The following is a 27,099-nucleotide window of genomic DNA, read 5'->3' on the forward strand; positions in this document are numbered from 1 at the left end:
GCTGGCTGGGTGCAAATGGCCTAGGAATGGCTGCTCACCTGGTTCCTTCTTTCTTTGCATCCTTTTCTCCCTCCTGAAGCCAGGTCCATGTGCCCACTGCATCCAGATAGATGCAAAGGACCTGTGTATTCCTCTCTAGTTTCCATCTCGACCTCCCGTCTAGCCTGAAGATACTTCGAGGCTGAGGGCCCTCCAGCAGGTGTGTGAGGGGAGAGACACAGACCTCTCTAGCCTGTTTCCTGATCTGTAGGAAGGCATGGATTGAGAATCACTTGTATTTGCTCAAGATTATACAACTCCCAGGGCTTCTCAAACCAGGCAGTTGGAAAACATGGTGCATTTTGGGTAGAGCCAAGACTAGGATGAAGCCAGTGAGACCCTCACCAGGGGCTCAGCATTTACGTGCGTGCATGTGTGCTCAGTTGCTCAGTTGCCCGACTCTGTGTGACCCCATGGACTGTAGCCCGCCAGGCTTCTCTGTCTATGGGATTTTCCTGGCAAGAGTATTGGAGTGCGTTACCATTTCCTTTTCCAGGGGATCTTCCCAACCCAAGGATCGAACCCATGTCTCCTGAATTAGCAGGTGGATTCTTTACCACTGAGCCACCTGGGAATCCTTCAGGATTTAAGGGGAGGAGCCAAAAAACTCAGGAAACAAGATAAATAATATTTAAGGCAATATTTCACCAAATCAAAATTAATGCAAAAATCCATGATGGATAAGAATATCCAAATTGTAAATAAAGACTCATCTTTGGGGAATTCCCTGGCAGTCTAGTGGTTAGGACTCTGCTCTTTCACTGCCAAAGACATGGGTCAGTCCCTGATAAGGGAACTAGGATCCTGCAAGCTGGGCAGCATGGCCTAGAAGAAGGAAAAAAGGACACATTTTTAAGGACCTGACCCATTGCTTGTACTACCTGCCATGTACCCCTTGCACTAGTCCCAGCCCTGATTCCAACAAAATTTACTCATGAAACCATTGACCACTCCACTGGTACTTTTTTTTTAAAGGCTGCTCTGTGTGGTATGTGGGAACTTAGTTCCCTGATTAGGGATCGAACTCATTGCTGCATTGGGAGCTCGGAGTCTTAACCACTGGACCACCAGGGAAGTCTCCATTGGCCATACATTATTGGTCTGATTTTCTAAAAATATTACCTTTAAATTATTATTAGATTATTATGTATGTATTTTAAGAATTATTTTTGTATTTATATTTTTGGCTGCGCTGGGGCTTTGTCGCTGCACACAGGCTTTCTCTAGTTGCAGCAAGGAGGGGCTACTCTCTAGCTTTCGTGCACGGGCTTCTCATTGAGACGGCTTCTCTTGGTGCTCAGCAGAGGCTCACAGGCTTAGCTGTCCTGCGGCATGTGGGATCTTCCCGGTCCAGGGGTCGAACCTGTGTCCCCTGGCAAGCAGATTATTCACCACTGGATCACCAGGGAAGTTCTTATTATTTATCCTGTTTACTGAGTTTTGCTGGTGTCCCTGTAAATTTTGAATTCCAGGCAAGTGCTTCTTCACTTATCTCACCCCAGACAGGGGTGTCACATGTCCAGAATTTAGTAGCTGAACCAGAGGGAGATGGCATTGATGCCAACTGTCCTGTGAGCTCAGAACAATCACGCCCAAGTGCCTACAATGCCCCCATTGTCAGTAATGTGTATGTACACTGATGCTTCAGGTGAAAATCTGAATAAACAGGGACAGGCTTTGAGGGGCCTTGTGGCCACACCAAGGGCAGTGGGCGCTGGTGTTAATGGCAAGCTCTGGCTGATGCTGGGCTTCAGGGTCACTGGGGCACATGAGTGAAGGTGCCAGGTTGGATATCTGGGCTGAACATAGAACATGTGGAGGGGTCAGTATAAAGGTGGTGGTGGGAGCTAGAGTTGGGGAGTGAGGAGAGGAGAGGGTGAAAGTCAGAGCCTGTGGGACTCTGCCATTCAAAGGTCAAGTGCAGGCATTTCGCTGGTGGCCCGGTGGCTAAGATGCTACACTTCCTATGCAGGGTGCCTGGGTTGGATCCCTGGTCAGGAACGTAGATCCCACGTGCCGCAACTGAAGATCCTGCATGCTGCAACTAAGACCCGGCACAGCCAAAATAAATGAATGAATAAATATTTTAAAAAAGAGCTCTTTCCACTGTCTTTCTGTGCTGCCAGAATGGTGCTCATGAATGTCCTGACTGATGCGCTCAAGAGTATCAGCAATACCAAAAAGAGAGGCAAACGCCAGGTGCTTGTTAGGCCGTGCTCCAAAGTCATCATCAGGTTTCTAATTGTGATGATGAAGCATGGTTACATTGGCAAATTTGACATCATTGATGATCACAGGCTGGGAAAGTTATTGTGAACCTCACAGGCAGGCTGAATGAGTGTGGAGGGATCAGCCCCAGATTTGACGGGCACCTCAAAAATCTAGAAGAATGGCAGAATAACCTGCTCCCATCTCGTCGGTTTGGTTTCATTGTCCTGACAACCTCAGCTGGCATCATGGACTGTGAAGAAGCAAGACGAAAATGTACAGGAGGAAAAAAAAAATCCTTGGATTCTTTTTCTAGGGATGGACTGTATACAAATAAAATGCCTCAGAGGGAAAAAAGAAAGACAAAGCAGGGACTGCCCTGGTGGTCCAGTGGTTAACACGCCATGCTTCCAATGCAGGGGGTGTGGGTTCGAACACTGGTCGGGAAACTACGATCCCATGTGGTATTCAATGCATCCAAACACACAGACAAACGGAAACAAAGGCCAAGAGCAAACATCACAGGTGGCCAGAGACGCTAGAGGAAGCCCAGGAGAGAGTGATGTTCCACAAACCAGAGAAAGAGATGATTTCAAAGAGGGAGGGACCAGTGTGGTCTGATGCATCAGGCAGATCAGGACTAGACGTGCTCATTGGATGTGAGCTCATGGGGTGGGAATGGTGAGTGGGGCAGAAGTTTGCCTTAGAGAAAGAAGGGGGAGTGGAGGCGTCAGGCTATGGAGGGGTGGGGGCGGGAGCCCAAGGCGGGTATCAAGAGAAGGAGGGTAGATTTTTGTTCTGGTTTCATTTTAGAAGAGGCTCGAGCTTGCTTGAATGCCAGTCTCACACAACAGCCTGCCTGCATGACGATCTGAAATTTCTCTGCCTAGATCTGTGCCCAGCAGAAATTTTAGATTTAGCAGGAAATGCTTTAAAAAAAAAGAAAAGCCACAGTTTCCAAGGGAAGAAGAATAAGGGTCAAGGGCAGAGGGCACCCTAGGAACACGAGGGAAGACCCCTCAGAGGAGGTGGACCTGGGGATGCAACCCGAGGATAGGTGTCTCCATCAAGCCACAAATGCCCACTGGGCACCTGAGCTGGGTTGAATAGAATCTCCCCCAAGTTCATGTTCATGCAGAACCTCAGGATGTGACTTTATCTAGAAACAGGTTTTTGCAGATGTCATTAGTTAAGAGAGGTTCATACTGTAGAGGGCCTCCCACGTGGCGCAACGGTAAATAATTCACCTGCCAATGCAAGAGACACGGGTTCGATCCCTGGAGAAGGAAATGGCAACCCACTCCAGTACTCTTGCCTGGAGAATCCCACGGACAGAGGAGTCTGGCGGGCTACAGTCCACGGGGTTTCAAAGAGTCGGACAGGACTGAGCGCACACACACAGACACTGGAGTAGGGTGGACCCTAATCCAATGCCTAGTGTCTTCATAAGAAGAGAAAACAGACATGGAGACATTCAGATACAGAGAGAAGACGGATCAGAGATAGAGGGGTGCAGCTGCAAGCCAAGGATCGCCAGCAGCCACCAGAATTCAGGAGGGAGGTGTGGGTTGGACACCCTCTCAGAGCCTTCAGAGGGAGCCGACCCTGCCAAGCATCTTGATCTCAGACCTCTGGCCTCCAGAATGGGGAGAGAATACAATTCTGTTGCCTTGGCCTTCCCCCGCTGCCCTGAACTGCCCCCTCACCCCCTCGTTTGTGGTCCTTTAGTGACAGCCACAGGAAACCAACACAGCACCTACTGAGTGAGTGTTTTGCTCAGTGCTCTTCCAGGCGCTGGAGATACCGAAGTAGACAGCTCCCCCAGGTTCTCGGAAAGCGGAGCCTATCTGGGGCCATCAGGATGTTCTGGAGCGGGTGTCACTTGGCCTTTATCCTTGCAAGCTGTAAGGGTTATCCAGAGCGATGGGAAAGCAGGGAGATGTGAAAGCCGGGAGGTGGCTGGAGCCAAGGAAGGGATGGGACCAGTGGGCCACAGGGAACCAGAAAAACACGTACTTGGTTCTGGCGTGCTCTGGCCACCTCAGAGGGAGGCAGGCCTTTAGGGAAATGGCATGATTTTTTCTTTGCTTTTTTTTTTTTGCTGTGCTGCCACATTACGTGCAGAATCTTTTTCGTTCCTTTGACTGTCCTGGGTCTTAGTTACATCATGTAGGATCTAGTTCACTGACCAGGGATCAAACCTGGGCTGAATGCATTGGGAGCTTATTTTCTGAACTACTGGACCACCAGGGAAGTCCCCCCAGGTTTTTTTTTTTTAATCTATTTTGGCTGGGCTGGGTCTTGGCTGCTGTAGGGGCTTTTCTCTAATTGTGCTGTGCGGGGTCTACTCTCTAGATGCGATGGGAGGGCTCCTCATTGCGGTCGCTTCTCTTATTACAGAAAGCACAGGCTCCATGGACGTGGGATCTTCCTGCCCAGGAATCAAACCTGTGTCTCCTGAATTGGCAGGTGGATTCTTTACCACTGAGCCACCAGGGAAGCTTCCCCTTCCCATCCAGTTTTTTTTTTTTTTTTTAATATTTATTTATTTAGTTTTGGCTGCAGCAGGCTTCCTTGACCCACACACAGCATGTGGGATCTTAGATCCCTGACCAGGAATTGAAATCACGTCCCCTGCATTGCAAGGCAGATTCTTCACCACTGGACCACCAGGGAAGTCCCCACCCAGTTTGTTTTTAACTGGACATTTTTTTTTTTTTTAAACTGGACAGTTTTGAGCGTATCAGGGCAGCCCGGGCGGGGAGAACCATGGGCTCCAGGGCCAGGCTGAGTGGGGCCAAGAGGAAGGGTGTTGGGTGTGAGATGAGGGCTCGAGGGGTGACATCTGAGGGCAGAAATGCACGTGGGTTAGGAATGGGCGAGGAGGCGAATCCCCAGGGCCAGCTGTCAGGCGCGTGGGCTGGAGTACTGGGAAACGAGTGTGCAGAACAGAGCCTGCCAGGGTGCTGGCAGAGTGTCCGTGAACTCAAAGCCAGCACGGCCTTCCAGTGCAGCCCTGAAAAGTGAGACGCGTTTTTTGTTTTGTTTTTTTTTTTGGCTGCACTGCGGGGCATATGGGATCTTAGTTCCCTGACCAAGGCTCAAACCCCGGCCCGCTGCGTTGGAAGCAGGGAGTCTCAACCACCGGACAGCCAAGGAAGTCCCCAAAGTGGAGAGGGTTTTGCAAGATGATCCTGCCATTCCAGGCAGAGAGGCTGAGGAGAGAGAGCTGCCAAGGCTCAGCGTCTGAGCTGTGTGGGCCTGAAGGGGCCCCAGCTTCAGGGAGAGATAAGACATCTGAGCAAGATCTCAAAGGGAAGAGGCGGTAGAATGAAGCTCAGCTGGATATGAAGATGAAAGCCAAGGGGAAGGAAGGAGGCCCCGGATGGGACGGAGTCAGAGAACAGAGGAAGGGCCTGGTCTGAAGAGGAAGCTGCTGTGGGCAGTGTGGGGACAGGTTCAGTTCCGGTGACAGTGAGAAAATCTCAAGGAGAAGGGCTTGGAGCTCCAGAGACGGGGGTGGCGTGGAGGAGAGACTCTGGGTAAGAAAGGCAAAAGGAGGACTTCCCCGGTGGTGCAGGGGTTAAGACTCTGGGTCCCCATTGCAGTGGGCACAAGTTCAATCCCTGGTCAGGGAAGTTCCACCTGCCTTGCAGCACAGTCAAAAAAAAAAAAAAACAAAACAGAGAGAGAGAGAGAAAGGAGAAAGCTGGAGAAGAGAGGACTCAGAGTGAGGGGGCTGGAGTGGAGGGGAGGCCAGGGTACTAGGTACCCCAACATTAGGTCTATAGCTATGGCTAGTCCTGGGAGAGACTTAGCCCCTCAGATTTAAGTTTAGGAGGATCTTTGGGGGAAATTGGAGAAGGAAATGGCAGCCCACTCCAGTATTCTTGCCTGGAAAATCCCATGGACAGAGGAGCCTAGTAGGCTACAGTCCATGGGGTCGCAAAGAGTCGGACACGACTGAGCAACTAAACTTGGGGGTAATAGCAAGTTGGGTAGCATGGCCCAGGCCTCTGGGGCCAGCTACAAGTTAGTAGAGGCCCTGGCAGAGGAGGGCAAGCAGGCAGAGGAGGGTGACAGGCAGAAGGCAGGAAAGGGACAGGGCTGGTGGAGTAGGGGAGGGGCCTGCGCACAGGAAGGTGCCCCCGGGACCCAGTGGCAGCGGCGGCCAGAAGAGCCTGGATGGCCTGTCCCCACTAACCCAGCAGAGGGCACTCTGTCCATGCCAAGGACACCACAGGGTCACAGGCACAGGCCAAGACCCGGAGAGAGGGGCAGAGGGACCAGGATCCCATCCTGGAGCTTCCCAGTAATTAAAATATTTTTAGGGACTTCCCTGGTGGTCCAGTGGTTAAGACTCCCAATGCAGGGGGCATGGGTTTGATCCCTGGTTGGAGAACTAAGATCCCCCATGCCACATAGTGTGGCCTTAAATATATATACATATTTTTTAAAAGGATAAAAAATATGTATCTATATTAAAGGATCCCAAGATCCTGGAATGAGGGACTGACTTGGGGCAGGCAATACTCCATTCCTTCATTAAGCCAACGAGGTGGTATCTGAACAGTACTTAGAACCTCCTCCATACATGGTGACCCTTACGGTTACAGTTATTATTATTCTATGCTACACCCTGTGTTAAGTGCTGGGGCAATGTTTGATCAACTGGGCAAGAAAGTTCCCTAAGGCTCAAGGAACTCAGTGTGGGAGACACACACACTCAGCAGGGTTAGGGCCTCAACATGGGAGGTCTGGGAGGCCTTCCTGGAGGAAGGGGCTTCTAAGCTGACATGTGCAGATCAACCAAGGGCTGACCACGTTTTTTGTTCTTTGAAAAAAAAGATCATCAGGACAGAGTGTTTCAGGGAATGAAAACAACTGTGCAGATGCAAGGATCTCAGGCAGGGTTGGCAGATCAACAGTAGAACTTGGTGGTTGTTATTCTTAGTGATGTGTGGCAATTGTGTTATTCAACACTAATTGTTTAGTCGCTAAGTTGTGTCCGCCTCTTTGCAGACCCAAAGACTGTAGCCCGCCAGGCTTTTCTGTCCATGGGATTCTCCATGCAGGAATACTGGAGTGGGTTGCCAGTTCCTTCTCCAGGGGATCTTCCCAGACCCAGGGATCCAACCCACGTCTCTCGCACTAGCAGGCGGATTCTTTACCACTGAGCCACCAGGGAATCCAACTACTGACTACTTAGAATTAATTCCTAAAGATTTATGACTTTGAGCAGATGCCTCAGTTTGCTTCTCTGAGTCCCTGGTCGCTCGCTCGTTTTACAGCTGTGATATGCTCTAAGAAAACAGGGCCTGATGACCAGGCTGCACCCTCAGACCAACCCTTGGGGCACAGTCACAGAGGAAGGCTTCGGGGATGACCTGTGGGAGTCTGCAGCCACAGGGACTATGCCCCAATCTGGTGGGAGCTTTATTCTGAAGAAGTACCCAGCGTCTGGGATGGTGGAGGGGGTTTGCTCACAGCCCTCTGAGTCTCATCTTGTTGAGCAGAGGTCGAAGATTAGAGTGGGGCTCCCCAGAGGACAGTGGGGTCCTGGGAAACCTCGTTTGACTTTTCCAGAGAGGGTAAGAGCCTCCAGGAAGCCCCTGGGCATTGAGTCCCTGGGTAGGGCCAGAGTACCCGCAAATGGGGTGGAGGGCTACACCCAGCCTGTTCTGAGTACCCAGGGCAGGTGTAGTCAAGTTCCAGGTTTCGGGTGAGATTCCTGGGACAGGGTGCCAAGTGAGAGTCCTCGACTTTGTGCAGAAAACAAGCCACAGTAAAGTGGAAGCGAGCCTATTTAGAGAAATAACACATTCCATAGACTGAAAGAGGTCCCTCTCAGAAGGTGAGAGTGGTTCTGGTGTACGGGTTGTTCATTTTTATAGGTTGGTAATTTCTAACAAGTAGGAGGATTATTCCAACTATTTTGGGGTAGAGGTGGGGATTTCCAGGAATTGGGCCGCCACCTACTGTTTTGGTTGGCCTTGGAACTATCTTGACACCTGTGTCGTTTAGCGTATGCTAATATGTTACAATGAGCACATAATGAGGCTCAAAGTCTATGAGAAGTTGGATCTTCCCCTATCTCCGTCCTGCTTGGTTCTAAGTGCTTTTTTTGTATTCTCAACGGCTGTGTCATTTGTGTGTGTGTGTGTGTGTGTGTATGTGATACTTGGAATGATTGTACCCTGCCCCCTCCCCTCCTGTCTCACTGCCAACCAGTACTGGGCCAAGCTGAGATAAGAGGTATCCAGATAGTATAGACCCTGGAGTGTGATCCTCTTTTGTCCCCTACACAGGACCTCTCAAATCCTGAGACCATCCCTTTGGGACCATGGGATAAACCTTAATCCCCTCCTCCCAAGGTTTGTATCCACGGAACCTCAGGCTAAGATGAATATCCCCCAAGTAAGAGGCAATCCCAGCCCTGTGACTGTTGCCAAGAAAATGAACCACAGGCACAGATGTCTAAGGTATGACTCACAACTCGATACAGTATCTCTTACCTCATTCACGCAGAAGTTAAGCTATCCCAGTGGGTGGGAAGTGGTATCTCATTGAAGGTTTGGTTTGCATTTCCCCTGATGAATAATAATGTTGAGTATTTTTTCAATGGGCTTGTTGGCCATTCGCATATCTTCTTTGGAGAAATACATATTCATATATTTCACCCATTTTTAATGAAATTATTTGTCTTTTTACTGTTTGTAAAAAGTATTTGTAAAAATTATTTGTCTTTTTACGGTTGAGTTGTGAGAGTTCTTTATATATTCTCAATGCAGGTCCCTTATCAAATATATGATTTGCAAATATTTTCTCCCACTCTGAGAGTTATCTCTTCACTTTCCTGATGATGTCCTTTAGTGCACAAAGGTTTTGGTTTTTGGGCTGCACCATGCAGCATGCAAGGATCTTAGTTCCTTGACCAGGGATCGAACCCATGGGTCCTGCAGTGGAAGCACAGAGTCTTAGACCGTCAGGGAAGTCCAATTTTTTTGCCATCCAATTTATGTGTTTTTTTTTTCCCTTTGTCACTTGTGCTTTTGGGGTAGTGTCGAAGAACCCATTGCCTGATCCAAGGTCATGAAGAGTTACTGCTATGCTTTCTTCTAAGAATTTTTACAGTTCTAGTGTTGTGTTTTTTCTCTTTAAACGGTATGAGGTAGCAGTCCAACCACATTCTTTTACATGCAGCTATCCAGCACTGTTTGCTGAAAAGACTATTCTTCCCATCCTTTACTGTCTCAGCACTCTGATAGAAAATTAACTAACTGTAAATGTAAGGGCTTATTCTCAATTCTATATCACTGATCTATATGTCTACCCAGTAGTAAGTACCACACCATCTTGATTCCTGTAACTTTGCACTAACTATACATTTTAAACAATACATATCAAGGCTTGGGTAGGTGGGAGAGGAGCGCGTGCGGAGGTGGGGGCCCTCTTACCCGCTCCCAGGGCTGAGGGGTCCACCCGCTTCTCTGCCCCCCGACAGCTGCCTGCCCGGCCTCCCCTGGATGTGGCCTTCAAAGCTCTAGGTTTTCACTGGAAGGAAGCGAAAGCCTCGCAAGAAGGAACCCTGCATCCTGGCCGCCCACGCGACTGCGGCCGGGAGGTGCCGTCTCTTACCCCAGGCTTTCTGCCTTCCACTCCCGGGGCCCCGGAATCAGAGCGGGAAAATCAACAAGCTGGATAGTGAGCAGGTGGGCTACGCCAATTACTTGTTAATTACATACCAATGCGCCCCTAGGCGCCGGGAGCCGGGCCGGGGCTGCTGGAGCGGTCCGCACCACTCGGAGGAGGGGGCGAGCTAGCGAGCAGCGGTGTCTGCCCGCCACCGCCTCCCCGCTCCACCCCCCTCCCCCCGGCCTAGCCCCGAGGCCTCCCGCCCGGCTCCCGGAGACGCGGAGGTGGTCCCGCCCACCCGCGCTCTGCGCCCGCCCTTCGGTCCCCGCTGCCGCCAGGCGTCCTGCCGCCTCCTCCGCGGGCGGGCCGGGCCGCAGGAAGCCGCGCTCGGCGGGAGTGGAGCCGCCCCTCCGCCGGGCCCGTGCGAGCCGGTGAGCAGGCTCTCCAGGCCCCCCCACGGCCCCCGAGGTGTCTTCCCGCGCCGGGGTCCCCGTGGGCGCCGTCGCGGACCCGCCCCGCCGGGGGCCTCCGGGGCCCTTTCCCAGCCTGTTGGGGGTGAGGATCCAGAAAAGTTCCTTGTCCGGGTCCCGCGGGCCGCTCCAGCCTGGGATGGCTGGGGACCCCCATGGCCTGGTGGGTGAGGGGACAGGCACCACCCAAGGCCTGGGCTGAAACCTCCACGGGGGACGCTGCCTGGACGTCCCAGAAGCCCCACCCAGAGGAGATCCGCCGTGAGGGGGAGGGTGGGAAGCAAGCCCTGTGGAAACTGATCCGGACGGCAGGGAATGTGCCAGGGTGGCAAGAGGTCATGAGGTTCCCGCTGCCTCGCCCATCCCCCTTCCGGGCCGTGGTCAGCCGGGGCCCCTGTCTGGGTGGTGGGGGCACCTTTGGAGGCAGAGAAGGGAGGAGGGTGACCGGCTCCAGCTGGCCCACCTCTGGAACCGCCTTCTTCCTTCCCTGGGCTCCTGCCAGGTCCAGGAATCTGAGGGCTTGTCCACCCCAAGCTCAGGCTGGCTCGCGCTGCTCCCCTGTCCGGCAGGAACCTCGCTCCTGCCTGTCCTCTGCCCTGGGCTTCAGGCTGGGCATCCTGCCTGGTGTGGAGCCTGGGGAGGGAGGGGGTCTCCAGGGTCTGGCCATCCTTCCGCTGTTGGTAAAGCTGATAGTTCCTTGTTTTCCTCTCACCAGCTCTTCCGCCAGGAGGAGAGAGCAGAGGTCCAGGGCGAGGCCCTTGCACACCAGGACCCTAATCCCAGACCTCTGCGTGAGAGCATCACTGCCCTTTTTTGCCTGCAAGCTCGGGGCGGGGGGCGGGGATGGATTCTGAGGGCCTGACCAGTCTCCTGGCATAAGATGGGAAGCCCTAAAAAACAGACTGGGCACTGTGTGTCATGGGAGAAGGACAGGAGATGTCATCTGAACTTCCATCCACACAGCCAGCTTTGGGTCACCTGGGCATGAAGACGGTCGTTCTCTCTGGGCAGCAGGTCCCGTGGCAAGCTGCTCACCTCCAGTCCCGGGAAGTGAGAGTGAAGCAGCTCCAGCCCCGTCTCCCTCCTTGCCCCAACCATAAGCCAGGCCAGGCGGTGATCATGACTCCTGGTTCCAGGTACAAAGGGAAGACGGCTTCTCTGCTGGGGCAGAGGCGGAACCAGAGCCCACACTGCTGCTCTGTTCCGCTTGAGTCTTCTGGAATGGACCTGCCTGCCCGGAAACCAGCTCACCCTTGTTCCTGGGCTTGCCTGCCCCCCCGGGGAACACAGGTGAGTCACATTGATATTACCTTTTGTGCTCAGGTGGAGGCCAGGTGGGCGGCTGTGAACAGGTCCCTCCCTGCTCGTAGTGTGGAAGAGGGAGGAGAAGTGCGGGTGACAGCGATAAACACGGAAGGATCCACTCCAGTTTGGTGTGAAAGCTATTAAGGAGAGGAGTACAGGAAAGGGCCTAGAGTTGGGGGTCAGCATAGCTTCGTGGAGATGCCGCTGGGGCTGACTCCTGAAGGACCGACTGGACTTCTCTCTGGCTGAGGATTTTGGAATCTCGGCAACCAAGTTCCTGAGGCGGGACCAGCTGGCTTGGGGAGGGGGTGCTGGAGGACCAACAGGAGAGAAAAGCTATGCGTGTGACCTGGGAGTTGCATGGGGGCTGTATGGGAGGGCACAGCCTCCTTGGAGAAGGCCGAAGTCTGCAAGCCAGCTCCTAAAGGGGGGCCAGGGTAAAGAGAGAACAAAGGTGCTTGGGGTTTCCTGGGCTCTGATTATCCCCAGAGGCCTGGAGGGAGGAGAAACCAGCTCCACTGAAAGGTTCCGAGGGAAGGTAGGTGCAGGGTGAAGGTCAGAAGTCTGGACAGAGTTCACTGGAGGGGGGGCTCAGAGGAGTAACTGCTGATAAGGGCACCAGAAGCCTCTGCATGGAGGGGCAGGAGGCAAGGGCGAAGGAGAGGGGACCAGAGCTGGGCAGGGGGGTTGGGGGCCCCCACGTGTCTCCTCTCCCGTCTTACTTCTCCCTGCCACCTCTGGTCAGAGACAGCCTGCTGCTCGGAAGGGGCTTGGGGGTGCCGGGGGTGGGGCGCTGTGGTGAGGGACCAGCCGGAGGGAAGGCTGATGGCCCTTCTGGGAGGAGGGTGAAAAGTGGCAAGTCCAGGAAGACGGAGGGGTCCGGGTGTGTGGAGGAGGGGTGAGCACTGGAGCAGGGTAGGGAGACTTGACATTCACAGGCGGGATCAGGTGGCATCCGTGGCCTTTCTACTTGCTGAGGGAAGAGAAATCCTGGTAGGGGTGAGAGCCAGTTTGCTGGAAGAGGATCTGAGGTTTGCCCCCAAGCTTGGAGCCGAGCTGGAGAATCGGGGCTGGGGGATCTCTAGGGCCAGTGGCACGTGCAGGAGCCAGGCGGGCAGGAGGTGTTCCCAGCCCACACACAGGACTCAAGGTCACACACACGCACACTCACACTCACTCACTCACACACTCACTCTCCCAGGCTAGGATGAATGAGCTACTCACCATGGCAGGGCCCCTGGGGGTCCTCTGGGGAGGGAATAGGCCTATGCCGGAGAAAGGTTAGGGGTTGGAGCCCAGGAAGGAGGCAGTTAGGCTGGATCCAGCTTGGGTGCTGTGTTGAAGCTCCAGGGCCTGCGGGGAAGGTGTGGGGTGCTGGGCTGGGCAGGAAGAGGGGTTTCGTATTTCTGATAGTTTCCTGAGTTTCCATGGATCTTCAGGGCCTGGGGCAGAAAGGAGGCAGGCTGTGGGAACAGGAGCTCCCGGGACTGCTCCTACTGCCTGGCGTGGATGAGGTCGGGGCCCTGCAGGCCTGGGAGCAGGGGGAGAGTCAGGATGGAGGGGACTGGAAAAGGGCTTTGCATTTGGGGAGGAGGCTGGGCGTCGAGGCCTGGATAAGGCAGCTTCCGTGATGAGGGCAGGGACCCTGGTGGTGGCGAGGAACCAAGGTAGGACTGAGCCAAAGATGTGAGGGGGTGTGTGTCTGTCTGCATAGCATGTGACCCTGTTTGATTGTGTGTGTCTGTTTGTCTGTGTAGCATGTGTCTGTCTGTCTGTCTGTCTCTGGGCTTGCCTGACTGTCTCTCTAGGTGTGCTTCTGCATATGTGTATGCCTGAGCATGTGTATCTCTGTGTATGTCTATGCCCTCCTGAACAAACGTGTGACTGACTGTGTGTGTCCATGTGTCTCTGGATTTTTCTGTGTGTAAGTGTGGGTCTGCATGTAACTCTGTGTGCCTGGGTGATTCCGTGTGTTTCTCTCTGCCTGTCTATGTGGTGTGTGTCTGTGTATGTGTCTGCATGTGTATCTACATAAGTGCATGTCTGTGTGTGTAACTGTGCCCATCTGTGTGAATGGGTATCTTTCTACGCATTCCTGTGTGACTGTGTATGCACCGGTGTTACATATGTTTGTGTTCTTTGTATGTCTGTGCTTGTGCCCCTTTCTGTACATTCATGTGTGACTGTCTATGTTCTGTGTGTTGTGTGTTATGTTTTATGTGTGTTATGTGTGGTGTGTGTTGTGTGTTGTGTCTGTGTTGTGTGGTGTGTGTATCTGTGCTGTGTGTGTTGTGTGTGTGGTATGTGTGGTGTGTGTATGTGCGGTATGTGCATGTGTGCTGTGTGTGTGTGGTATGTGTTGTGTGTATGGGATGTGTCATGTGTGTTGCATGGGATGTGCTGTGTATATGTGTGCTGTGTGCATGTGGTATGTGTTGTGTGTTATGTGTGTGCTGTGTGTATATGTGCTGTGTGTGTGGTATGTGGTGTGTTTGTGTGTTTTGTGGGGTGCTCAGAGAAGCCCTGGCAGGGACAGGCCTCTCCTCTATGTGACTGTGGGGCGTGTGGTATGTGGCATGTGGTGTATGCTGTGTTGTGTGTTGTGTCTGTGGTATGTGTTCTGTGATGTGTGTTTGTGTGGTATGTGGTGTGTGTGTGGTGTATGTGTGCATGTGTGGTGTGTTTATGTGTGCTCTGTGTGTGTGGTATGTGTGGTGTGTGTTGTGTGGTATGTGTGCTGTGTGTGGTATGTGTGTGTGTGGTGTGTGTATCTGTGTTGTGTGTGGGGTGCGTGTGTTTGTGGTGTGCTCAGAGAAGCCCACACGGGGACAGGCCTCTCTTCTGTGTGACCGTGGGGCGTGTGGTGTGTGGGGTGTGTGTGTGGGGATATGTGTTGCGTGGTGTGTGTGTGTGGTGTGTGTGTGTGTGTGTGTGTGTGGTGTGGTGTGCTCAGAGGAGCCCCTGTGGGGACAGGCCTCTCCTCTGTGTAACTGTGGGGCGTGTGTTGTGTGTTGTGTGTGTTGTGTGAGTGTGTGTTGTGTGTGTGTTGTGTGTATGGTGCAGTGTGTGTGGTGTGAGTGTGGTGTGTGTGTGTGTGGTGTGTGTGTGGTGTGGTGTGTGTGGGTGTGTGGTGTGTATGTGGTGTGTGAGTATGTGGTGTGTGTGTGTGGTGTGTGTGTGTGGTGTGTGTGTGTGGTGTGTATGAGTGTGGTGTGTGAGTGTATGTTGTGAGTGTGTGGTGTGTGTGTGGTGTGTATGGGTGTGTGTCGTGTGTGCGGTGTGTGTATGGTGTGGTGTGTGTGTGAGTGGTGTGTGTGTGTGTGTGAGTGTGGTGTGTGTGTTGTGTGAGTGTGTGGTGTGTGTGTGTATTGTGTGGGATGTGTGTGGTGTGTGTGGTGTGTGGTGTGGTGTGTAGTGTGTGTGGTATGTGGTGTGGTGTGTGAGTGTGTGTGTGTGGGGTGTGCTGTGTGGTGTGTGTGGTATGTGGTGTGGTGTGTGTGTGGTGTGTGAGTGTGTGTGTGTGTGGTGTGCTGTGTGGTGTGGTGTGCTCAGAGAAGCCCGTGCGGGGACAGGCCTCTCTGTGGCGGTGGGCGGCCTCTTGGCGGTGAGCGGGAGCGCCGTGACAGGGACGCTGCAGGGAGCCTGGGCTCGGCTCGGACGCTGCGCGGTGGCCGCTGCGCTGTGGCGCGCCTTGTGCCGCGGCCGTCCGCTCGGCCGCCCCGCCCGCAGGCTCCCGGGCCGTCAGCGCGGCTCTGACTGTGAGCCTGGCTGTGCCCGGGCGCGGGAAGCAGGTCGGCTGTTCGGGACGTTTGGAGAGGTGTCACTGTGTGCCTGTGCGGCCCGGGGCTGAGCGGCTCCAGACGGCGGCTCCTCTCCCGGCAGTTACCGCGCTCGCCGGCGCCGCGGCCTCGGCTGGGCCGGGCGGGCAGCCCCACCTGCTGACCCCTAGATGACGGCACAGCTGGAAAGCGTTCCGCCCGCCCGCGCGGGCCCACAGTGGCTCACTTGCCGGCCCCTCCTGTCCCTCCTGCCAGGCTGGCTCTGAGAAGTAGGGGAAAGGCGATGCCAAGGCCAGTGCATGGACTTCTGGCCACCTCCCAGGGGGCGGCGCCCCTCTGCCGAACCCGGTGCCGGGGTGAGAGGAAGGGACGGGTCCAGCCGCCCAGCCACGGCGGCAGGGGGGCCAGGGCCGGCTGGCAGCTCCCTTCTGTCCCTTCCCCAGGCGACCTGGGTGGCGGTCAGGCTGTGGCCGCAGCACTCGTAGCCAAGGATGCCCCAGGCCTTGGAGCGCTCCGAGGGCTGCTGGGCCTGGGTGGTGCTGCTGGCCTCCGTGGTGACACAGGGCCTCACCCTGGGCTTCCCCACGTGCATCGGCATCTTCTTCACCGAACTGCAGCGTGAGTTCCAGGCCAGCAACAGCGAGACTTCCTGGTTCCCCTCCATCCTGACAGCCATGCTCCATGCAGGGGGTGAGCAGGGCAGGGCGGGGGGGTGGGGACCGGGTGTGGGCTGGGATGCTGGGAGGGATCAGAAGGAGCCCTGGGGGGAAGGGAGGCAGCCGCAACCTCTCTGGCCTCCTGGGTCCCTCTCTCTGGGGCCACAGGTTTTGCCTGGTGCTGTGAATTCCTGGGATGTCATCTTGATTTCAGCAGGGCCAGTTCCCCCGCCTAGGATCCTGTGGGGCTGGGCTTGGTTGGACTGGGCCGGGGAGGGGCACAGGGCAGGGAGGCCCCCAAGATGTAAAGCCGGTTCTCCTGATGAGTGTGGGAGGATCAAGCCAGACCGTAGGAGTGTGGGGGCCCTCGGCACAGAACGGCGAGGCTTCCCGCGGGGTGATCTCTCGGAACCTCAGTTTTTCCCCCTGCCATTTGTGGGTAACAGCCAGCAGCCCCAGGCTGCCCACCTCCCACACAGGGTTGCAGAGAAGATCACGGGGTCCCGCCAGGTCTGAGGGCTCGGGCAGTAGAAGCAGCCCTCATCAGGGCTTCAGGACAGGAAGCAGGGCTGGAGAAGGACCCCAGGAGCAAGAGGGGGGCAGAGCGAGAACCCCATCTCTGACCAGGAAGCAGAGGGCTGTGGAGATGGAGAGTGGTCCCCTCGGTTCCTGGTTGCCTTCTCCAGAGATGCAAAGGGCTCACCTTGACCCCAGGGAAAGGGAAGGGGCCCGGGTGGGTTCTCCACGGTAGCCTTGGGCTCGCAGGCCTGCCCCCTGACTCCTGGGAGGTCTCCAGGGAGACTCCATGGGCAGTGACCTCTGCTGGGGCTCGACTGGACAGCCCGCCGGGCTCTCCCCACCCGTGGTTGCCTGTCTGAGGTGATCCATCTCCCCACCCTCCACCGGCACCGGGAGGGAAGTCAGCCTGGGCTAGGAGCCACCTTCACTGACATGACCCCTGAACCTGCTGCTTGGGGCATGGGCTCGGGGCAAGGAGCAAGGCCAGGCCTGGCTCAGACCACACAGCCTTTCAGCCAACAAGCATGGGCAGAAGCGTGAATCTCAGATGGCCCCTTCTCTGCAACCGGAGAGGGGTCTGGGCCAGGGACTAGGAACCCGGCATTCAGTGGGGACCCCGCTCCCCAGCCAGCTTTAGACCCACGCCCAGGAGGCATGACAACATTCCTGTCGGCCCAGGACTCCTATGTGTCTGTCTTACATACGCACACACGCCTTTAGTCTGTGCTCATTCGGGGTATTGTGGAAATTTTAAACTTGAAAGTATCCTTGATCCTAAGTACCCCCCAAACCCACACATTTTAGAGATGAAGACAAGCCAGCACGGAGTATCCAAGGCCTTGCCCATGCTGTAGAGTGAGTTTGGGGCAGATACCATGCCCATGCAGAGGGAACATTTGCCTCCCAGTGCCCCACCCCAGCACCCTCTGCTATCTCAGCTAAGCTGGCACACATCCCAGCCCCCGCCCCACACATGATGACTCAGGGTTTTCCCCAATGTCACCTTTCCAAAGTCAGGTCAAAGTATGGGGGTGGGAAAGGTGTGTGGGTCAGCGGTCATGTCCATTTCAAAGCCTCACCTCTCCCTCTGTGGCTGCCTCTCCTTGATTATGTCTGAGGATGGGCCACTCACTTCCACTATTACTCCCACACTCAGACTGGCTCACAGCCACACCAAGCAGCCAAACTCACATTGCGTGTACACACACACTTTCTCTGTCCCTTTGGCTGCGCTCTGGGAGAGTTAACTCTGGAGAAACTCTACTGTATGTATTTGGGAGGGCAGGGCGGCACGGGCAAGGTGTTTGGCGAATGGGGCCCTGTGAGTTGTCAAGGAGCAGCCGGCCAGGACTGGCTCACTTCTACTCTGGGTCTGCACTGATGAGAAAGCAGCTCAGGGTAGAGGTGGGGGAGGACAGGCCTCTCTTCACCAGAAGCCAAACGTCTAGTGATGCAAGACTTTGGTGGGGGCTGGAGGGAATGGGGGACGGGAGAAGGTTCCCCACCCACTTTTCTCCAGAGGCCGGAGCGAGGTGGTGCAGGGTAGCCCAAGGCCCCGGTTGCCCACCCTGAACAGATTGAAGGATGATGGGAGGACTGCAGGTAGTCCTCCTGAGGATGGGGGAGTGGGGAACAGGGACTGGAGGTGCTCACCGTGATGTAGCTGCCCTGGGACTGTGGTCCACTGAGACCAGCCCCTGCGAGGGGCGTCCACCCAGGTCACGATTTCACCCAGATGGATGCAGCTTCTGGTCAGTGCAGTGAAGGGCCTTAGTCTGTCCCCCTGGGGATCCTGGTCAGGATGAAAGTGAATATTTGCAGCACCTCACCTCACAGCTGCTCAGACATCACCCCGCCTGACCCCTCAGCCTCTGCAGGAGGAAACCAAGGCCTAGAGAGGGACTGGCCGTGCTCGGCCTGGAGCCAGTCTTGAGCAGGGTGGGGATCAGAACCAGGCTTGTGTGTTCCAGGACTTGTGCCTGTGCCTTTTTTTTAATTGAGGGCTTCCCCGGGTGGTTCAATGATAAAAAAAAATCCACCTGCCAATGCAGGAGACACAGCAGATCCAGGTTTCGATCCCTGGGTCAGGAAGATCCCCTGGAGGAGGAAATGTCAGCCCACTCCAGTATTCTTGCCTGGGAAATCCCATGGACAGAGGAGCCTGGCGGGCTCCAGTTCATAGGTTGCAGAGTCAGACACGACTGAGTGATAGCACGCACGCACTTATTATTTATTTTGGGCTGTGCTGTCTCTGTTGCTATGCAAGCTTTTCTCTAGTTGTAGCGAGTGGGGGCTCCTCTCCAGCTGCTGTGTGCGGGCTTCTCAATGTGGTGGCTTCTCGTCGTGGAGCACAGGCTCTAGGATACACTGGCTTTGGTAGTTGAGGCTCCCGGGCTGTAGAGCACAGGTTCATTGCTCTGTAGTTGTGGTGCATGGGCTTCATTGCTCCACGGCATGTGGGATCTTCCCGGATCAGGGATTTGAACCCGTGTCTCATGCATTGGCAGGTGAATTCTTTACCACTGAGCCCCCAGGGCAGCCCTGGGGCTTGTGCCCTTTAAGCCACCTGCTAGTTCCTCCTGGAACCCCCTCCCAAGCCCCCTCCCTTCCTCTGACCTCATCATTCAGCTGTCACCTGCCGCCTGCCCCCTCCCCACAGGCCCCCTGTGTAGTATCCTGGTGGGACGCTTTGGCTGCAGAGCGACGATGATGCTGGGCGGCATGCTGGCCAGCCTGGGCATGGTGGCCGGCTCCTTCTGCCACACCCTCGGCCAGCTCTACCTCACGGCAGGATTCATCACAGGTGACTGTCATTCCTTTTCGAGAGTTACTGGGTGGGTACTGGGTACGAGACTGAAAAGGGCCAGGCGTGGTGAACAGGGCGGGCAAAGCTCCGAATCCTCTGGGGCTGCTCACAGCCACTCGAGGCAGAGGAACAATGAACAGATAAGTAATGAGGGTCAGTCCTGACAAGTGCCCAGGAAGACAGGACAGCTGATGCCATGGTGTCCTTGTCCAGGTGGGGTTGGGCAGAGATTAGACAAGTAAAGAGATGGAATAACTAAAACAGCCAGTGCAAAAGATATAGCAGGGTTGGGGGAGGTTGCTGCTTTTTTTTTTTGGCTGTGCCTGAGGCTTGTCGGATCTCGGTTGTCAGACCAGGGGTGGAACCCGCACTCCCTGCAGTGGAAGCATGGAGTCTTTTAACTCTGACCACCAGGGAAGTCCCAGCTTGCTGCTTTCAGCAGAGCTGTCAGAGAAGGCCTTAGAGCAGAGAAGGTGACATTTGGCAAGAAGGAGGTGAGGCATCTGCCACCAGGCTCCCCAGGGAAGAACATTCCAGAAGGAGCAGTAAGACCAAAGGCCCAGGAATGCTCTTGGAGCACTGAGGACACCGATAGGATAGAAGTGAAAGTGAAAGCGTCCAACTCTGGGACCCCATGGACTGTATAGTCCATGGAATTCTCCAGGCCAGAATGCTGGAGTGGGTTAGGGGATCTTCCCAACCCAGGGATCGAACCCAAGTCTTCCGCATTGCGGGTGGATTCTTTACCCACTGAGCCACCAGGGAAGCCCAATAGGGTAGAAGGGCATGAACAAAGGTCAAGGAGATGGGGGGTGGGGCGGTGTGGCAGCAGGGAAGGCCAGATAGGGTTTAGTTCCTCAAAGGCTTTGTAGTGAGATGGGAAGCCCTGTGAGGGGTTTGGGCGGAGGGACGTCATTCAGCTGCTGTTTGTGAAGAACTAGGTACTACTCTGGGGACTTCCCAGGGGGTGCTAGTGGTAAAGATCCCACTTGCCAGTGCAGAAGATGTAAGAGATGTGGATTCGATCCCTGGGTCAGGAAGATCCCCTGGAGGAGAGGGCATAGCAACCCACTCCAGTATTCTCGCCCGGAGAATCCCATGGACAGAGGAGCCTGGTGGGCTACAGTCCATAGGGTCCCTAAGAGTCGGACATGACTGAAGCAGCTTAGCAAGCATGCACGCAGGCAGGGCCCTAGCTGTGGTGGTGTGAGCACACCACAGGAGGCTAGGCTGAGAGCAAAGAACAGGCGGGGGAATGGTCATCACCCAGCAGGAGGCGGCTGCAACCTTAAACCAGCGTGACGCAATGGAGGCGATGGGAGAGGGTCTCGTTCAGGATTGCAGGTGAGGTGCAGAGAAGGATGCCAGGATGACCCAAGAGCCAAGGGTGATACCAGGGGTGGAATGGAAGAGAGGGGTGGCCACTAACTATGATGCAGACTCAAGGGGAAGAGCAGGTTCACGGGCGGGTGGGAAGCTCAGGTTTGGACACACCTGGTCTGGCCCTGAGCTGGAGTGGCCAGCTGGGGAGTCCTGAGACCCCTAGTATTCAGGTCTTGAGATGAGGTTATCACCCTGCTGTCACTAAGGGAATGAGGGAGGACGGATGATAAAGACTGGGGTCTGGGGCCCAGGACACGGACACTCCAGTGGTTCGCGGCCTGGGCAGGAAGAAGTGACAGAGAGGTGGGAGGAGAACCAGGAGAGGGGTTTCTTGACAAAGGAAGTGAGGAAAATGCTCCAGGAGGAGGAGGAGGGAGGGACCGTGAAGCCACTGATGGATCAGATTGAGTGGGCATCAGACTCCATCTGTGACTTTGTAATGTGGAGGGCAGCAGCCTTGATAATTCTGGAGCAGAGGTAAGGATGAAAGTCTGATTTGTTCAAAAGAGAACAATAGGGGAGTTGCCCGGTGGCCTAGGACGATTCTGGGCTTTCACTGCCATGGCCTGAGTTGCTTGGGAAACTGCGATCCCACAAGCCGTGTAATATTGCCGAAAAAAAGAAAGAACAGGAAGGAGGAAATTGAAGACAGTGGAGACAGGATTTCCAAGAAATTTTGATATAAGGGAACAGAGACACAGGCCGGTATCCAGAAGAGACTGGGGTCAAGAGAGAGTTTTGTTTTCACGGAAGAAATCACAGTGGAGGAGAATGATCTGTTAACAGTAAAGAGGAGAAAATGGATGCACCTGGGAAAGGGAAGTTGCTGGAGGGACGTGCGGCTGATAGGGCTTTATCATGGCGAGTGGCCTGAGATGGCACCCAGACGTGGCCAGGGGCCAGCCCGTGTAGAGCCTTCCAGGGCAGAGTAAATACTTTGGCTTTTTTCCTCTGTGTGAAGGGAAATCTCTGGAAGGTGTTAAGCAGGGGAGAGACTTCACCCAATCTGGGTGTTTGAACATCCCCTGGTGCCTTGCCCGTGGGAACAGGGATGTTCCCCCCTCCGGCAACCTTGGGAGGGCAGATCTGATGGGGGGCGGGATGCTTCCAGGGAGGTGGTGTGGTGGGCTGATTCCATCTGAAACTCCTGGGCACCTGGAAGTGGGTCTGGGCTGGAACGGAAGGAGGACAGACCCGGGACGTGACCCCAGGGTCCCCACGCTGGGTGTGCCCTGGAGCTGGTCCCCCACTCTCCCTCCACAGGCCTGGGCATGTGCTTCAGCTTTCAGTCGAGCATCACCGTGCTGGGACTATACTTCACCCGCTGGCGGGTGCTGGCCAACGCGCTGGCCTCGGCGGGCGTCTCCCTGGGCATCATGCTCTGGCCGCTGCTCTCCCGTTACCTCCTGGAGGAGCTGGGCTGGCGAGGCACCTTCCTCATCTTCGGCGGGGTCCTTCTCCACTGCTGTGTCTGCGGGGCCGTCGTGAGGCCCGTGCCTGCCAGCGTGACCCGGGAGGCCAGAGAAGGCCTCCCCTCGCCTTCCAAGAGACCCTCGCGAGGCTGCCCAGCGGCGTGTGGCCGGGCCATCCGGCGCCACCTGGCCTTTGACGTCCTGCGGGACAACGTGGGCTACCGCGTGTACTCGCTGGGGGTTGTCTGGATGATCATGGGTTTCCCGCTGCCCCACGTCTTCCTGGTCCCGTACGCCGTTCGGCACGGGGTGGATGAACACAAGGCGGCCCTGCTCATCTCCGTCATCGGCTTTAGCAACATCTTCCTGCGGCCCATGGCTGGGCTGGTGGCGGGCCGCCGGGAGTTTGCGGGTCACCGCAAGTACCTGTTCAGCCTGGCGGCCCTGCTCAACGGGCTCACCAACCTGGTGTGCGTGGCGTCGGCCGACTTCCGGGTGCTGGTGGGCTACTGCCTGGTGTATAGCGTGTCCATGAGCGGCATCGGTGCCCTGCTCTTCCAGGTCCTCATGGACATTGTGCCCATGGACCGGTTCTCCAGCGCCCTGGGACTCTTCACCGTCCTGGAGAGCATCTCCATTCTCATCTCCCCGCCGCTGGCTGGTGAGGCTCCTGGGAAGGGAGGGCAGGCAGGGGGTGGCCTGGGTGGGGTGCCTGCGTGCCATGTCGCTTCACTCGTGTCCGACTCTCTGCGACCGCGTGGACTGAAGCCCGCCAGGCCCCTCTGTCCATGGGATTTTCCCAGCAAGAATACTGGAGTGGGTTGCTATGCCCTTCTCCAGGGGATCTGCCCAACCCAGGGATCAAACCCTGGTCTCCCGCATTGTGGGCAGGTTCTTTACTATCTGAGCCCCCAGGGAAGCCCCTATTTGTGATTTTCTCAATCACCTCAGGGGACTGGCCACAGCCTGTTCCCCAGCTGGCGATCATGGTATAAACAGTCAAAAATAAGGCTTTTGGTACCAGACCTACCTCAGTTCTTGTCTTCCCCTTTGTGCCTCTGTTCTCTTATCAGCAAAGTGGGGATGACAATAGAATCCACCTCATAGGCTTGTTTGTGGGGATCACAGGTCATGCAGCAAAGAGGTCAGCAGAGAGCGTGGCACGTGGTAGAAGCTGTGTACGCGTGGTATCTGCTATTAACATCCTACTCCTCCCTCTTCCTGCCTGAGGGCCCTGGGCAAGTCATGCTCCTTCTGTGAGTCACAGTGTCGTCTGCAAAACGCAGCTGAGAACGCCAGCTGTAACTGTCCCTCCCCCGTGCCAGTCACCGGGTGGGCAGGGCTGGACACACAGCACTGGTCCCCACCGCTCAGGGCTCAGCCTCTGGTGGAAGAGTCGAGGATTGGGGCAAAGAGGCACCTTTGTGATCATGGTGGTGATTTCGTGCTGGAAGGGAAGCAGACAGATATGGAAGCAGAGAGCCACTGGCGTGGCCGTGCTGGGCAACTGAGCGTGTGACATTCAGAGTGAAGGGGGAGGTGTGTGGAGCCTGCGGTGCTGGGCTTGGGGGGTAACAGTCGACAGACAGCGTGCTTATCACAGTCAGATGACGGGGACTTCCCCACCCCACCCCCTCCACCCCCGCCGCGTGTGACACTGGGAGTCCCAGTTTTCAAGGGAGTTCTCCAGGGTTGACGAGCGGGGAGAGCTGACGAGGGCCCAGGGCATGGCTGAGCAGATGCCCCAGGCGCCACTGGCCCTCGAGTCCTTGGCCGCCTGCCACTAAGGGAGAAGGAACCATGCCCTGAAGTGCTCTTCCGGCCCGAGGACTGGCTGCCCAGGCCAAGGCTGGTTTGCTTCTCTTTCCTTTCATTCAACAAATACCTAACGAATGCCAACGGGGTACCAGCCAGTGCTGGGGAGGCGGCAGGGACAGAACCCCTGCCCTCACAGAGCACACGGTTTAGGGGGTGTGGGGACCCGGTAGTCCCGGGCAGTGACCTGACTTGCTCTCTGTGCCCCCAGGACTCCTCCTGGACGCCACCAACGACTTCAGCTACGTTTTCTACATGTCAAGTTTCTTCCTCGTCTCGGCTGCCCTCTTCATGAGCGGCAGTTTCTGTGTCCTGGGCAAGAAGGAGCGGCAGGGCCCACGGGCTGAGGCCGAAGGAGCCATCCCAGCAGCTGCCCCAGAGCAGGGCCTCGCCATGGAGGACACGGACAGTCCTGAGAAGCGGCTGCGTGTCGAGATCATGTATGTGACCAGCGTCTGAGCCCCGGGGTCACTCACCTGTGTGAGTAGCTTCTGAGCCCTGAAGTCAGCGAGTCCTGCCTCAGCCCAGGAAGCGGACATCTGGCTGCTTCGTCAGAGGCTGGGCTGAAGGGCTGCCCAGCAGGCCTGACCCGAAGGCCATCCCGGCTCTGCAGGTCAGGACTCAACCAGGAGCTGGGACTCAGAGGCTGGCCTCCAAACACTCAGGGTTCCTTCCAATGAGCAGAATCCAGGAGCAGGTCCTCCTAACTTTTCCCTTGGGCACCAGAGCCCCTGGGGCCTAGGAAGGTGGGTCTGAGCCCAGCTCTGGTCTGTTGTGGCCGGCTTGGCTCAGCCGCCTGCCTATTTGCTGCTGCTACAGCTCAAGACACTGGACCCTTAAGTCCAGCCTGGATGCCTCCCATGTGATCTCTTTATCCATCACTCTCCAGACCGTTCCGGAGAGCTCGCCCCTCCTCCGAGTCCCTCCTGCTCCCCCTTCTTCCCAGGTGGCCCAGCCTTTGCCCTAAGGGCTGCCCCCAGCACAGGTTGCTGGGCCCCTTGCTGCCTGGAACCTTGGCAAGAAGGGCCTCGAGAGAGAAGGAGTTGTGACAGAGGGCCAGGCGGAGGTGTGGGCCCGGATGCAGGGCGTGGACAGATTAAATGTTGGGTGGGGAACCTGTGCAGAGAACTGGAGGGGAGCCCCTGGCTTGGGCCCTAGAATCACTCAAGGCTGAGAGACCTCTGCCTGCTCAGGGCCTGCTCGAGGGTCTCCTCCCTCCTTGGCCCCACCCTGTATCTCAACTGGAAGATCAGTGTTGGGTGCAGGGAGCCAGCCATCAGATGTGGGGAGGAAGGGTTGCTGGGCAGGGCCCCAAGACCTCTGTGAAATGGAGCTGCTTTCGCAACAGAAGCCCTTTCACTCCCCTCTCCTGTCATTCTTTTCTCCCTGCTGTGTCAGAGGCATCAGCCGTGGGGTAAGGAGCCGGCTGGGCCACCTGCCAGGCCACCCCTGGTCCCTGTTGGCCTGTGCATGGGGCCTGCAGGTCAGAGCTCCCCCCACACACACATATTCTTTTCGCCGGTGCCTTCCCTGAGGTCATCATCACATGGGAGCTGCCTGTCATCAGCCCAGGCTTGTCGCAACAGGGTACTAACCGAGGGAATAGGAAAACAGAGTTTGTTTGAATTATACACACAAGAACATTTTCTGCAACAGGTTATAAACCCTGTGAAGTAATGAAGCTGAAAAATGGCCTGGAGTAAGTTTGCTCCCATCCCCCTTCAGGGCTACTCCCACCCTGGACCTTGTTTGTTGATTCAAGCTCAACTGGGTTTTAGCAAGAAAGTCTTATCAGAGAGAACTGATTTTCTTTTTATGACCTGCTCCAGCCCTCCTCCTGCACAAGTCCAACTGGCATGAGTAAGCACCCTTCTGGATAGTCTTTTCCAGGACCCATGGGTGCCCCCTTATGGCCAAAAAAGGTAGTACAGAGGTGAGGCAAAGGGCTCTGAGCTGGAATGGAACCTGAATTGATGTTTGACTGCCACAATTTGCCGCCTTGACTCTGGGCACCCAGAAAACAGAGAAGGTTGGCCTAGATAAGCTAAGGTCTCTTCCAGTCTGAAAAGTCTGATCCTAAAGACCTCCATTGCCTCCCTGTGTCCCATCCTGTCTGCACTTGATCACCGTCCACAGCTTGTGCGCTGAAGGGGGGCGGAGGCGCATCTGGGCACATTTTACCATGTCCTGCCTCCTTCATCTTAACTGAGTGGAAAAGGAGAGCGTTGGGGCTGGTGGGTGGATGAATACCTTTTTTTTTAAAGCACTGCATATATGGCATGTGGGGTCTTGAAGTTCCCTGACTAGGACCAATGACCAAACTCATCCATACCCCCTGCAGTGGAAAGCGCTGAGTCTTAATCACTTAACTACCAGGGAGGTCCCTAAATGAATACTTTTTGGTGCTGGTAGCCACATGACTTTGAAACATGCATCCCCTTTTAGGCCCACTCTTGAAAACTGATTTTTCAAGGAAAAAAGATACTATTAGTAAACATGTAGGATAGAGAACTTTGACTTCCTCTGCCTGCCCTCCCCCACTCCCTTCCCCTGCAAGAGTGGCAATCATCTCTGGGCAGAATTCCTTCAACAAATATTATTGAGGAACTACTATGTCTCAGGAACTGGGCAGAGAGGAGTAAGACCTGGTTACAAAACCAAGGACTTAAGAATTCTTCGCAGAGGTGAGGGCCTCAGAAGCCTTAATTCAGTTCAGTTCAGGCACTCAGTCATTTCCAACTCTGCAACCCCATGGACTGCAGCACGCCAGGCTTCCCTGTCCATCTCCCAACTCCTGGCGCTTGCTCTAACTCATGTCCATTGAGTTGGTGATGCCATCCAACCATCTCATCCTCTGTCGTTCCCTTCTCCTCCTGCCTTCAATCTTTCCCAGCATCAGGGTCTTTTCCAAAGCCTTAGGGAGGGACAAGTAACAGAGGATGTGATGGCCCATCAGATTCCAGAACCCACACTTGGCTGATCCTGGGATTCCTCTAGAGAGGGTCTAGAGCATTTCCTGACCAGTGTGGGGTAAAGCCCACATCTGTCCTGTCCCTAGGTCTTTACTGCCCC

General features: G+C 55.5%; 1 protein-coding gene and 1 pseudogene across 8 annotated transcripts; both read left to right on the forward strand.

The window, feature by feature from the left end:
• The first annotated feature begins 2,163 nt into the window (after positions 1-2,163).
• Positions 2,164-2,563, forward strand: LOC122436611 (annotated as a pseudogene).
• Positions 2,564-9,820: 7,257 nt separating this feature from the next.
• SLC16A5 (solute carrier family 16 member 5) lies at positions 9,821-25,391 on the forward strand. Of its 8 annotated transcripts, none has more exons than XM_043460397.1 (7): positions 10,203-10,437; positions 11,068-11,143; positions 11,489-11,642; positions 15,880-16,126; positions 19,271-19,414; positions 22,064-22,873; positions 24,239-25,391. In XM_043460397.1, exons 4-7 carry the CDS (start codon positions 15,928-15,930, stop codon positions 24,484-24,486), a joined length of 1,401 nt encoding a protein of 466 aa, XP_043316332.1. In that variant the 5' UTR covers positions 10,203-10,437; positions 11,068-11,143; positions 11,489-11,642; positions 15,880-15,927; the 3' UTR covers positions 24,487-25,391. The 8 variants fall into 8 exon arrangements, with proteins under 8 accessions (XP_043316340.1, XP_043316324.1, XP_043316376.1 ...); XM_043460414.1 differs by having other exon boundaries at positions 10,250-10,313; XM_043460405.1 differs by lacking the exons at positions 10,203-10,437; positions 11,068-11,143 and adding an exon at positions 9,821-9,959.
• The last annotated feature ends 1,708 nt before the right edge of the window (positions 25,392-27,099 follow it).

Source organism: Cervus canadensis, chromosome 1 (assembly GCF_019320065.1).
Source record: "Cervus canadensis isolate Bull #8, Minnesota chromosome 1, ASM1932006v1, whole genome shotgun sequence".
NCBI classification, from domain to species: Eukaryota; Metazoa; Chordata; class Mammalia; order Artiodactyla; family Cervidae; genus Cervus; species Cervus canadensis.

Excerpts from the sequence above, each read along its gene's own strand:
- SLC16A5 (XM_043460405.1), top strand. The coding sequence starts at position 15,928 with ATGCCCCAGGCCTTGGAGCGCTCCGAGGGCTGCTGGGCCTGGGTGGTG. Across the intron at positions 16,127-19,270 it reads AGCCATGCTCCATGCAGGGG|GCCCCCTGTGTAGTATCCTG; the intron begins GTGAGCAGGGCA and ends CCCTCCCCACAG. Across the intron at positions 22,874-24,238 it reads CATCTCCCCGCCGCTGGCTG|GACTCCTCCTGGACGCCACC; the intron begins GTGAGGCTCCTG and ends CTGTGCCCCCAG.